Genomic DNA, 12925 nt, shown 5'->3' on the forward strand with positions numbered 1-12925 from the left:
AAATATATTACAGAGTGAGAAAGCGCTTTGATATCGTCCACACGACCTAATGTTTGATTCTCTACAGGATGGACTCTTGCCTGGATCTGGACCGGGGTCTGCCTCCTATATACGCCCAGGACCACAGTGCATTGGACTCCCATAAAAGTAACTTCTTCCAGGACCCTACAGAGACCCTGTCAGCTTTCACCCAGGGCCCAGAGAGTGCAGCAGGGCCTCTGGACAGGGTCCCTGTCAGCTCAAGTTTTGACCCTGAGGAGCCTGGCCTCCCCAGTGGAGAGGAGGTGGAAGCTCTGGGACAAGCAATGCTCCAGAGGAGCGTCTCACAGGGCTCCAGCCATTCCTTGAAGCTGGACGAGCCCCGGTTTGAGGGTCTCCCCTTAGGGACAAAAACACTTGAGCTCCAGGACACAGAGAGGGCTGAGGATAAGCCCCAGACTGAACTCTACCCCCAAGCAGCAGTGACCAGCAACAGGGCTACACCTCCTGCTGATGGATTACACAAACAAGAGAAGCTTCCTTTGCCAGCACCAAGCAAGCAGAAAGCAGAGCTGCGCTGGGGGGGCAGATCAGGGGTCGGGCGAAGAGAAGGACCAGGAGGAGAGCGGCCTCTCCGCAGGTCTGGGCCCATCAAGAAGCCTGTCCTGAGGGACATGAAGGAAGAGAGAGAGCAAAGAGAAGAGCGGGAGAAGCGTCACGAGAGGGGCGATAGAGGAGACCGGCCCAAGAAAGATCAGTCATCCAAAGCCCTGTCTGCAGCTGCTGCTGTGTCAGAGGGATCCAGACCTCAGGGGGAGGGCAAGAGAGAAACCGCAGAGGCTGAGGAGACACCGAGTGGACATCAGAGAGCCAGAGACTCTCAGCCTTCTTCTGGAGTTCCCACCTCATCCTCCCAGGAGGAGAAAACGGACAAACTACCGAGCAATGATAAACACCCAGAACCCAAACTGCCCTCCAGGAAAGAATCCAACCTCCCTCCACGAGGCTACCGCCGAGAGGAGAGGGAGAGAGAGCGGGACCGAGAGCGGGATCGAGACCGAGACAGAGATGGGGTTCGGGACAGAGACAGAGAGGGGGTTCGGGATCGAGACCGAGACAGAGACCGAGACCGAGACCGAGACCGGGATGGGGTTCGGGATCGGGATGGGGTTCGGGATCGGGACCGGGATTTGGGCAGAGAGAGGGAGAAGGAAATGGACAAGGACAGAGAATGGCCAGGAGACTCTAATTTTAAAGGACGGGGTCGTGGGGAGTACTACTCCAGAGGGCGGAGCTACAGAGGAACTTACAGTGGCCGAAGCAGGGGGAGTCGTGGTCGTAGCCGGCCCGACTATCCTTACAGGGAGCCCAGATCGCGCTCTGATTTACCGTCTGCAGGGGGCGCTGCAGCTTTTAGGAACAGGGAGGAGAGTGAGACACGCAGCGAGAGTTCAGACTTTGAGGTTATTCCTAAACGCAGACGGAGGCGAGGTTCAGACACAGACTCTGAGAGCGAGGGTGGGAGGGAGTCTGCCAGTGACACCGGACCCTCTGACAGGGAGCCTAGCACCAAACCAAGCCGTCCACTGAGACGAGAGCTCCCTGGGGAGGCCCGCTCTGGGCCCCACAAACCGGGCTTTGGACCTCCTCACATGGGAGAAAAGGGCGGGATCAGAGGGGACGATGACAGCAGGCCAAAGCCTGGGTTCCTCCCTAAAGGAGAGCCTTCAAGGAGAGGAAGAGGAGGACTGTATAGCAGACGAGGAGGAGCCAGGGAGCGCGGTGGCCCCCGCTCAGCCCCTCTCAGACGGCCCCCTCGAGAGTCCTCCTCACAGTGGCCCTCTAAACCTATGGAGACATTCAGACCTGAGGATGCAGAGTCCGCTCCAAGATATGACAATCACCCTGGAGACAGACGGCCCAAACCTGATGGAAAGAAATTTGGGGAGGGGGGTCCTCAGAGTAGTAGAGAAAGGCCTCGTCGATCCAGACCAGCACGGCCTCCCAGGCAAGACAAACCCCCTCGCTTTAGACGCTTGAAAGAGCGGGAGGCTGCAGTGTTAGCTAGTGGGGAGACAGCTCCAAGTCCCCCGGTCCCACTTCTCCCAGTGCCTGCTGCTGCCCTCCCCAGCTCTGCCCCCACCCAAGTCTCCCTGTCCCCGACCCTGTCCAGAGCTCCAGGGACCCCTCTAACTGTGCCTGCAGAGGTGGCAGCCTCCATGCCTGCCCCTGACCTGCCCTCTACTTTAGAAGCCTCCTTGCCTGAGTCCAGCAGCCCCCCCATCACGGCTGTGGGTACCAAGTCCCCCGACCTGTCCAATCAGAACTCCTCCGATCAAGCCAACGAGGAGTGGGAGACCGCCTCAGAGAGCAGCGACTTCAACGAAAGGAGAGAGCGAGAGGAGAGGAAAGGAGCTCAGGAGGCTGATAAGGAAGCAGCCACTGCCTCTGCCCCCCCACCTGCCCCCCCTCAGGGCTCTCTGACCCCCAACAAAAGTTCTCCTGACGGAGGGGTGACCCCGAAACGTGAAGGGGCTCCTGCAGCCAAGAGGAGTTTTTCAAGCCAGAGGCCGACGGAGAGACAGAACCGGAGAGGAAACAGTGGCGGCAAACCAGGCCGGAGCTACACAGGGGGGAAGGGGGAGAGGAGGGGCGGGGCTAAAGCTGGCCGCAAAGGGTGAGTCTGAACAATCAGGCCTTTTGTCTACTGTCTGCTTACAGTAACACTCCCACAGTAAAGTAGACAATAGAGGAGGAGGAGGAGACTCAATGAAACGTGGAGCTTTATTCAGACTCTATAATAGAAACACTGCACAACAGAAGCTAGGTGTTTCAGTGGAGTGGTGGTGTGAGCTGGATTTACAGAGGACAAGTATTACTAGGAGACCTCCTGTGATTAACAAAACTAACCAGCAGGTACGAGGTGTTAAAGTCTGCCTCCGTGCTGCTCAGAGAGATGAGATCATAACGTTTACGGAAAGCAAAGTTAAACACACACAAAAATACGATACAATACTGAATCTATTATCAAGGTGGAATCTTTGCTACACAAGTTACAAACGCCTCAGAGTCACATTGTGTTATCTCAGATTACCTCTAGAGGTCGCCACGTAATACAAGTTACAGGTCTCTAAAAAACGCTCCACTTAGACGGGTTAATAAGAGCTCAGTTTAGTTCAGTTATTTTTGTAGTCTCTTTGTATTTTCTCATTTCACCCACTAAACTAACACGAGCGTTTTTTCTATTATTTGACATTTTGTGTTTCAGTCAGAGGATAAGAGAAATAACCTCGCTTTAACTTTCTGTCTCTGACATGTCTGTGTCTCCTCAGCCCTGCAGCTCAGCAGAACCCAGATGGGACACAATCAGCAGCTGGAGGAGCAGCTCAGAGGTCTGCTAAAGATCAGCCTACTCGCCGCAAAGACGAGGCCAAACAGGCCACCAAGAAGCCCAAAGAGAACGCGCTCTCCCAGTTTGACCTCAATAATTACGCCAGTAAGTAAACACACCTGGACTTTACCTCCTCATGAACACACAGGAACCTTCAGAGTGAATTAATTGATTGATTTCTTCTGTTTCCACAGGTGTTGTGATCATTGATGATCACCCGGAGGTGACCACCACAGAGGACCTTCAGTCCAGCACCAACGATGACGGCTTCACGGAGGTCGTCTCACGCAAGCAACAGAAACGCCTGCAGGACGAAGAGAAGAGGAAAAAGGAGGAGCAGACCACTCAGGTGAGGAAACGTGTTCCACCTTTTATAATAAACTACAAGATCCTATTAATACACACAAGTCCCTGACCTGACCATGACCTCTGCGTTTCCCTCCTCTCATCTGCTCTGTATGTTAAATATTTGGCAATTTGACCTTTGCTCTTTGAAATCATAGATCTGCTGAATCTGAATCTCAAGCTGCTAAAATGTCCTCTGTAAGGACAGAGCCACATTTCCTCCAGCTCTTTTGTTTTGGTTTCAAGTTTTGGTGTAACTTTTTATTGTGTTTGTCTTATCTCCGTGTTTGTGAAGCACTTTGTAAATCAGTGTTTTTAAAAGTGCTGTATACATAAAGTCTACTTAAATAAGTTAATTTGAAGCCATGAAGACAAAGCATCCCTTTGAAGCTGAGCTTAATCAAACTCGCATCTCTCCAACAGAACTGGAGTAAAAAGGGCTCTGGTGAGAAGGGCAGAGGTGGAGGAGGAAAGCTGCCTCCAAGATTTGCTAAAAAGCAATCATCACAGCAACAACAACAACAGCAACAACAACAGCAGCAGCAACAACAGCAGCAGCAGCAACAACAACAGCAACAACAACAACAGGCGCAGCAGCAGCAGGCGGCAGCCCAGTCCCAGCCCCCTGTGACCCCTGCCCCACAAACCCAACCACCGCCCCCCATCTCTGCCCCTCAGCATCCTCACATGCCCCCCTCACAGCCAGCTGCAGCCCCGCAGACTCTGGAGGGAGCCGTGCCTCCGATGCCCTCCATCCCTCCCCCCACTGTGGACTTCACCTCAAAGAGCCTTCTCCCCGCCCCCACGCCGGCACACAGCACTCTGGGTACAGAGCTGTGGGAGAACAAGGTGGCCGGGGCCGCCGTGCTGCCTGACATCAAAAAACGTGAGTGAAAAAGTGATCTCTTTTTGAATGTAATGTTAGTCTGACTCCTGTTGTTGCTCTGGTGGAGGAGAGAGTATTATAAGAATACTTTAAAACTACCAAACCTTATACTAAAGTAGTGAGACTACTATCAGTGAGAATGTGGCTTAAATATTTTGTTGGTTAAGTCTCTTAAACTGTTTATGGAAAAAGAAAAACACGGCTTCATCTTCTGATAATAAGTGTGATTTGTATGTTCCAGTCGGTCCGATCAGCCCTCCTCAGCCTCCGTCAGTTAGCGCCTGGAACAAACCTCTTACCTCCTTCACCGGCACCATCTCCTCTGAGGTATGATCCACTAAAACCGTCTCAGAGCTTTAAGTGTCCCGCTGTGGTTTCTAACTGATCCCTCGTCCAACGTCTGCCTTACTGTCATTCATGTTCTGTAAAGTGTTCTGACCTTGGAACTTAAAAACCTTTTGCTGTCGTTGTTTCAGGGTGTGAAGTCGGGGTCAGAGGTCGGTGTTGTAGATCTGGGAATAGACAGTATCCAGTTTGGAGCTCCGTCGTCTGCAGGCAGCACCGACAGCGATGGAGTCCCGGCGCTGCTGGACAGCGGCTCTGAAAACAAACTACCTGCTCCCAAAGAACAGAGACAGAAACAACCTCGAGCTGGACCAATCAAAACTCAGAAGGTACAGATCGGCATGAAGGAAGCTCTTAACGCGGATTCCTTCTCTCTAAAGCTCAGCTCGTATCTAAATGCTTTTATCTCCTCCCTCAGCTTCCTGACATAGAACCAGTGGAAACCAAGGAGTACAAACCGGGTCCCATCGGAAAGGAGCGCTCTCTGAAGAACCGCAAGGCCAAAGACGCCCGAGGAGGAGAAGTGGAGGGGATGGAGGGTGGAGTCCCAGGAGGAGGCGTCAGCAGAACCACAGACTCCAGTCCACCCACTAGTGACACCACAGTACCCGAGCTGGTTGGAGACATCGAAGGCATGATCACCGTCCCCTCCGCAGACTACAGCAGTAACTCAAAGGTAAACACTGTCACATGAAACCTCTCAGACTCATCGTTTTATCTTCATCAGCTCCAGTTTCATCCTGTCGTTCATCCTTAACGCCGATCGATACAGTGAACAGGGAGTGTTGCTGCTGTAGACGTGTTGGCATGTGTTTTAAATCTCTGTTTCTCCCTCAGGAGTTGGTCACAGACTACACAACGCCCTCCTCCTCGCTGGCTGACAGCGTTCCTACAGTAGGGAACAAGATGGAGGAGAGTTTGGTGGCGAATGTAAGAGCAGGTTATAGTTCAACCTCAGGAGATCCCATTTTTTTTGCCGCACAGATGTTGAGAGTTGTCATCATTCTAAAACTGTTTTGGTTATCTCTTTTCTTTCAGGTGGCTCTCCCTCACTCGCTGCCTCTCCCTCGCAGAGAGACGCTGCAGCAGAGCTCCACCCTCAGCACCGTCTCTCCTGCCACCGTGGACCTGACACTAAAGGTACTCATGTGGACCGTCTCTCTCGTCTCTGGAGCTTCAGTGAAACATTTTCTAAACTTGTGTTTCTTTGCGTCTCCTCAGATGGAATCTGCTCGTAAAGCATGGGAGAACTCACCCAGTCTGGAGAAGAACTCTCCAGTCACCTCCTCTTCCTCCCCCATCACCTCGTGTGCATCCTCCTACTCCACCTTTTCCCAGGCCTCCATGCCTCAGATCCCTGTGGCTTCCGTCACCCCCAGTACCTCACTGTCAGGTAACGCTTACCCCCAGTTAGCTTCTAACACACCCTCATATAGTAGTTTCAGTCTCCAGGTGTACTGACTGTCTCATTCTCTCCCTCCAGCAGGCTCTGGTACCTACACCACGTCCTCCCTCAGCACCAAGACCACCACAGCCTCCGACCCGCCTAACATCTGTAAGGTGAAGCCTCAGCAGCTGCAGGGTGGCGGTCTGTCCTCCAGCAGTAGCAGCAGCAGCAGCAGCTTCTCTCAGCTGGGCTGTGTGCCCCCTCTCCTGCCCCAGCAGCAGCAGACCCCCCAGGTGTACGTCTCTCAGTCTGCAGCAGGTGAGACGATCACAGCACATTAACTCTCTCATCAGTTAGTCTGAATTTACATTTCATGGATCTAAAGGGTGAAAAGTCCTCGCCCCTCTGCCTTTAATATCCCCTCCTCTTTTGTGTGTTTGTAGCCGTGATGGATCTGAACACTTCTTTAAATCTAACATTGAATTATTAATGATTGAACCTCTTCTGTGTCCAGGTTCTGCAGCTCAGATTCCTGCCTTCTACATGGACACTAGTCACCTCTTCAGCACCCCTCACCCTCGCCTGGCTCCTCCCTCTCTGGCCCAGCAGCAGGGCTTCCAGCCGGGCCTGTCGCAGGTAAAATCACCTTTTAGTCACTAAAGGAAAGTCTGTTGGAGTGAAAGCAGAATACTGAATGTCAGAAACAAGCCCGGCTGGAATGTAACAGACGTTAAATCATGCATGGACTTAAATCATTGTCTGAACTTTAATGTATAGAAAACTGAAACCTAAACTCCAGGATGATTTTGATAGTTTCCTCGGAAACATCTTACAGAGAGTCTTTCAGTTTAGACCTCAGGAAGGTAAAGGCCGGTCTCCCTCCACATGAAACTGAGAGTCAACCACAGATGTATTGTTACTCGTATTTGGGTGTAGATCAGTCGTCTCCATCGCTTACAGCTGGTTCAAAATGCAGCAGCATGTCTCCTGACGTCGTAGAGATGTCATGATCACACCACACCTGCAACTTTTGTATTCCTCCTTGATGTTGTCTATAAATCTGTGTTTTTACATCTGATTTTTCACACCACCTGTCTTTGTTTCCTACCAACACAGCCGACAGCGGTGCAGCAGATCCCAATCCCCATCTATGCCCCCCTGCAGGGCCAACCGCAGCACCAACACACACACCAGGCTCAGCTGGGACTCAGCACGGGTCCTCCAGTGTCCCAGCCCCAGGACCTGTTCAGCTCCTCTTTGCAGCCTTACAGGTAACACACAGCCTCAGGTGTTCTGTCCTCAGCAGTGTGAGGTTCCCTCCGTCCGTCCTCTGACTCTCTCCTCTGGTCCGCCCCCCCCTCAGGTCCCAGCAGGCCTTCATGCAGAGCAGCCTCTCTCAGCCCTCCATGATGCTGTCAGGACCCTCGCTGCACAGCTACCCCGGCGTGCAGGGCCCCGAGCTGGGCAAGCCTCAGTCTAACCTGGCCTATCAGCAGGCCTCCTCTACGCAGCACATCCCCATCCTGTTTGAGCCGCAGCTCAACCAGCCTTCAGGCATGGGGGCCTCCCAGCTCATCGACACTCACCTGCTGCAGGTAACCCTCTTTACAGAGATCCATCTGAGGATCCTTCTGGACCTTCTGTCCTCTCTGTGTTCATTTAATGTGTTTGTGTTTCAGGCTCGACAGGGGATGAACCAGCACTCGAACATTTACTCCGGACAGGTGCAGCAACATGGGCAGAGTAGTTACTATAGCAACACTCAGTCACCCAGCTCTGCCATGCAACAGGTAACCAGCATGCTCACCTGAGAACAGACATGACATGTGTTTAAAGCTGCACGCTGTTCTTTTATGAATCAGTGGTTCGTTTGTAGTTTGTAACTCCTGAGTGTCGTCCTCTCTCAGGTGACCGTCCCGATGCCCAGCTCTCAGCTGTCTCTGCCAAACTTCGGCTCTGGTGGAGGTCAGCCTCTCCTGGCTCTGCCCCCGACTCCTCCCCAGGTTCAGCCTCCCAACATCAACAGGCAGCCTCCAGTGTCTCAGCCGTACCGAGGAATCATGGGCCCAAACCACAGCATGATGCAGCCCCCCAACAAGGTGAGATACCTGCACCGCCCTCAGACGGACGGACGGACGGACGGACGGACGGACGGACGGACGGACGGACGGACGGACGGGGTTCGACTGTTAACATGTGCTGTAACATTTTTATGTGTTCTGTGTTCAGATGGACATGGACCTGAAGCTGTTTGGCAGTGGGATGGATGTGAAGCCTGGAACTCCTCCTGTGGGTGCCAGGAGCACAACCCCCACCTCCAGCCCCTACAGGTACAACTACAGGTGACACACTGGCACTCAGACACACACAGCAAACACACCTCTGAATGTTCACAATGTTTATATGTCTTTATACACAAGCAGCAGTCAGAGTGGCTGAGCCTTTAATCAGAAAGCTATAAATGTTTACTTCACAAACCGAATGCAGCACTGCACCAAGTTCAGCTCACCTGTTATGTCTGCATGAGAGCTTTTATATATTAAGTCCTGCAGGTCACTTATCGTCTGTCAGTAGCACAGCACACAGCTGTATCAGTATAACTAGAATAATGAGTCCAGAATAAATTAATAACCTCCAAATGCACCTCTCCAAAGGAAACTATAGATCTGTCAGTTTGTGTGTCCGTCCTCTTCTCCAGTGAAACCTGGCCTGCTTCAGTCCTCAGAGATATAAAATATCTTGCTGTGGTTTCTGCCTGACTGCCAAAATCTTAAAAGCAGCAGAGCAGGCTGATAAACACAGAAGTCTGTTTGCATCGGACATCAATCCACGTCAGAGCATCTTTAATCAGAGTGTTTCAGAAAGCTGATTTGAAACTTTTACCTGATTAACAGTGTGCACACTCAGTTCACATTATTTATCATGGATCCTCATCATGATGCTCCTTGTTTTCTGACTCCAGGTCTCTGTCAGTTTTAAAGATAAAACTTTAAACTCCAGACTCCTCCTCATTTGATCATCCTTCATGAACCCAGTGATCCTCCACAGCTGCTCTGTAACTGTTCCAGGAGTCAGTCATTAAAAACCGTCAGCATGTGGAAAAATAACAGAATCCAGCTGCTGACTCAGTGAAAGCTTTAAATGACAATGAGGAACATTTCTTTATGATATATCAGCAATAATCAGCGGCCTGCTTCACTCTCTGCTGTTTTCTTGAATCTACACATTCCTCTGTTTTTAAGTTTCCTGCTTTATTTTGTATTTTCATGTGAAGTGTCATAAAAACGATCCTCCATGTTTGGTTCCTCCTGCAGGGCGAGCTCCACGTCTCCCAGCAGTCAGTCCAGTAAGATGAACAGCATGTTGTACCAGAAGCAGTTTAACCCAAACTCTGCAGGCATGAGGATGGCTCAGCACTTCCCCGGCCAGTTCAACCCACAGGTGAGTAAACCACCACCAACAACAACAGCGGCAGCGCGTTTGTGTTTGTTGTTTTTTTTTTATTTGTTTTTTGTTATTGTTTGTTGATGTTTGTTGTACCTGGTTGGTTGTAGCTTTGAAGCTAAGTGTAACGTGTTGCTCTCAGATTCTGTCTCAGCCCAACATGGTGTCTCCGCTGGTTCGACCTCCTCACGCGAACTCGTTTCCTGGGGGCGTTCAGCGCTCTCCGATGGGCCCTCCCATGTCGGCTAATGTGGGCGGCGGCCTCATGCCCCACCCCCGAGTCCAGCACCAACAGCACCAACAGCACCAACAACACCAACAACACCAACAGCACCAACAGCACCAACAGCACCAACTTCAACAACACCAACAACACCAACAACACCAACAACACCAACAACACCAACAGCACCAACAGCACCCGCAGCACAGCCAGCACCCTCCTCGAGGACCTCCGGGTCCCCCTCTCGGACCCCGGGGTACACATGCGTCTCTGAAGGCTGAACAGGACCTGAAGGTCTGATTTTATATCGTCTCTTTATGTACTCGCTGAGTCACTGAGACTCTTTGTTGGTCATGTTGGAACTTCTTCTCAAAGATTAACATCTGTTATATTATAAACTTCAAACCACAAGTATAAAGTGCACACCTTTAGTGATGTTGACCCATGTTTCCCTCACTGTCAAACTCAATCTCTGCTCAGACTGAGGGATGTCTCTGAATTATCTGACGTTGACGCTCCTCTTCTCTCTGCAGGCGAAGCAGCGTGCCGAGGTGCTGCAGTCCACTCATAAGTTCTTTTCCGAGCAGCAGCAGCAGCAGCTCAAAGCCCCCCAGGTCAGCAAAGTGGGGGTCCAGCCCCCCCTGGACACCTCGGCCCCAAACCACCAGGCGGCAGTAGAGCGTCCGGATTCTGACAAACCCCCCGTCTCTGCGGCCAAACCCATACGGACCGGCCCCATTAAACCGCAGGCCATCAAACCAGAAGAGGGCAAGTAGAGAGCAGCCCCGCCCTCTTCAGACGACGATGTGCACGATGGAAGAGAGGAGGAGAGAGAGTCCGCCCCATCACTCTGTCACCGCCTCATATCAGCCCCGAGGGAGGGGGGGCAGAGCGGGGGAGGAGGGTGGTCACTGAGAGTGGGGCTCTGGCCTCGTCTTTCTCCCCCCTCGTCCCCCCACAGGGGGAGGGGCCTTTCAGTTGGATTCTTCCATCATTTTAAAACGGCTGCACGAGCTGTTCATAAAGTCTACAGACGGTAGATCAGAGAGCTGGAGGAGAAAAAGAGATTTGCTGCTGAGTTTGCCATTTTTATAGATTTGTGTTCTTTGTTTTATTTCCGATAGATCTCATGTTAGAGGAGGGAGAACCAATCAGTTTGTTTTTTAGTCAGAACAATCTTGTTAAGGAGACGTCACTTTCTGTTCTCCATCACTAATCCAGAGGTTTGTGCGTCTCCTCACTCACTCAACGGTTTGATCCACGGTTTCCTCACAGAGACATGAAATTACAAACTCTGTCCTCGTTTTGTTTTCACTTTGATTTCAGAATGGAAATGTGAAAAATTGCAGCGTTCAATTGACTTTACTGATTGATTTTTGATTAGTCTGCCTGTGAGCCTTCGCTCCTGCCTTCTGCTCTCATCTCCTGCCTGAGATTACTCACGTGTGTGCGTGTGGGCTGTGTGTGTGGGTGTGTGTGTGTGGGGGTGTGTGTTTGTAGCTGGACCCTCCTGTATATTTAGCCAAAGGTTGACGCAGAGCAGACGCCGTCACAGCGCTGTGCGAGTAATGAGTGGATTAAAAGGATGAGCACTCCTTACAGCTGTCACACACCCCGTCACTGCTTACACACCTTCCTGGCTATCACGCCAACACACCCACACACACACACACACCCACACACACACACACACACTTCACTGTAAAGCACCCAGACCTGCTGCTATGACTGATCAGTGCCCTTGGCTAGCGTTAGCAGGATAGGGCTAATTAGAGGAACAGAGAGTGCGAGGAGCCGAAACAGTAAAATCTGTGAGTGTGTGTCGCTCCTCAGGGCGAGAGCTCAGATGAAGGAGAGAAGATGAGTGAGAAGAAGCCTGATGTTTGTGTCCGAGCAGAGGACACGAGTTGATTTGTTGTCTTTTACTGATGAGAGCGATCAGTGCTGTTTCCTGTCTCTGCCTCACCTCCGCCGGCTCACCGCCCGCCGCCCGCCCGCCCACAGTGCTTTCATCTGGGATTGTGGTGAAAGGGGTCCTTCAGATATGTACAGTAGTGAGCACCCTGAGGTGAGGGGGGAGGCCTCCTCACCTCTAACCTAGCTGGGGAAGAGTCCTTGCTTTGGAGGGTGGATGAGGGAGGGAGGGGGATGATTTTTTTCTTTTTGTTTCGTTGAACTTGTACAGGGGTTTCATCGCTGTATTAAAGTATGTACGGTCTTATTTACATTCTCTCGGTTTGGTTACAGAAACTAATAAAAATAATATACTGTTCACGTGTGCTCCGTGGTTTTCTATACCTTCAGTTTCCCTCTTTAGTTCTGAGACATCATGTACCGACCTCGTCTTACCACCAGGTGTCACTGCAACACTTAAACTCAGATGAGTTTCCACTTTAAAGGTTTAATAATGAGTGATGAAAATCTTTGAGAAGCTTAAATAATGCTTAAAATATTATTTAATCCCAGTTATGTAAAATAAATGTGTCAGTGTTATTTTCCTTTAGTGAACTTTCTTATTTCAGACCCTGAAATAAATCATGACTTATCTTACTGCTGCGCTTGAACACAACACGGCTGTTGGAATACAGAAATATTATCAACCGGATTAAGAAAGGGAACATTTTTAAGAAATGAAAGCTTGGAGCATTTGATAAATAAAATTATGTCCTAAATGCACTGAAGAAAATATGAGTAAAAGTTGAAGATATTTCAGAGTAACGGATCGCCTGGAGATGAACGTTCATATTTAAAGCTCCAGTGAGTTATTGTTATTGTGGATTAATTGACAGTGACGCCTCTTTGTGTCCATCAACAGAAAATTAGACCATCAGAGATGAGACTGACGATTTCTTAAATTTTTTATGCCTGAAGAAAGAGAGAGTGAGTTACAAACATCACTGTTAGAAAATCTGCTGCTTTATTCTG

At 50.7% G+C, this 12925-nt stretch overlaps 1 protein-coding gene across 6 annotated transcripts in view; it reads left to right on the forward strand.

Moving 5' to 3' along the window:
- The window catches only part of prrc2c (proline-rich coiled-coil 2C), a 27751-nt gene extending 15479 nt beyond the window's left edge, over positions 1-12272 (forward strand). For 2 of the 6 annotated variants that reach the window (XM_034709560.1, XM_034709575.1), the window contains exons 15-34: positions 68-2656; positions 3312-3475; positions 3565-3719; positions 4139-4601; positions 4843-4928; positions 5078-5275; positions 5365-5622; positions 5784-5876; positions 5985-6086; positions 6168-6339; positions 6430-6651; positions 6848-6969; positions 7450-7604; positions 7697-7928; positions 8013-8123; positions 8241-8432; positions 8563-8675; positions 9648-9774; positions 9920-10294; positions 10534-12272. In XM_034709560.1, coding sequence (XP_034565451.1) covers positions 68-2656; positions 3312-3475; positions 3565-3719; positions 4139-4601; positions 4843-4928; positions 5078-5275; positions 5365-5622; positions 5784-5876; positions 5985-6086; positions 6168-6339; positions 6430-6651; positions 6848-6969; positions 7450-7604; positions 7697-7928; positions 8013-8123; positions 8241-8432; positions 8563-8675; positions 9648-9774; positions 9920-10294; positions 10534-10776 — 6172 coding nt within the window. In that variant the 3' untranslated portion in view covers positions 10777-12272. The remainder of the gene's footprint in view (positions 1-67; positions 2657-3311; positions 3476-3564; positions 3720-4138; positions 4602-4842; positions 4929-5077; positions 5276-5364; positions 5623-5783; positions 5877-5984; positions 6087-6167; positions 6340-6429; positions 6652-6847; positions 6970-7449; positions 7605-7696; positions 7929-8012; positions 8124-8240; positions 8433-8562; positions 8676-9647; positions 9775-9919; positions 10295-10533) is intronic. The other 4 variants (XM_034709593.1, XM_034709601.1, XM_034709568.1 and 1 more) reach the window with 3 other exon arrangements.
- Positions 12273-12925: the final 653 nt, after the last annotated feature.

The sequence above is a fragment of the Notolabrus celidotus genome, chromosome 2 (assembly GCF_009762535.1).
Source record: "Notolabrus celidotus isolate fNotCel1 chromosome 2, fNotCel1.pri, whole genome shotgun sequence".
Lineage (NCBI taxonomy): Eukaryota > Metazoa > Chordata > Actinopteri > Labriformes > Labridae > Notolabrus > Notolabrus celidotus.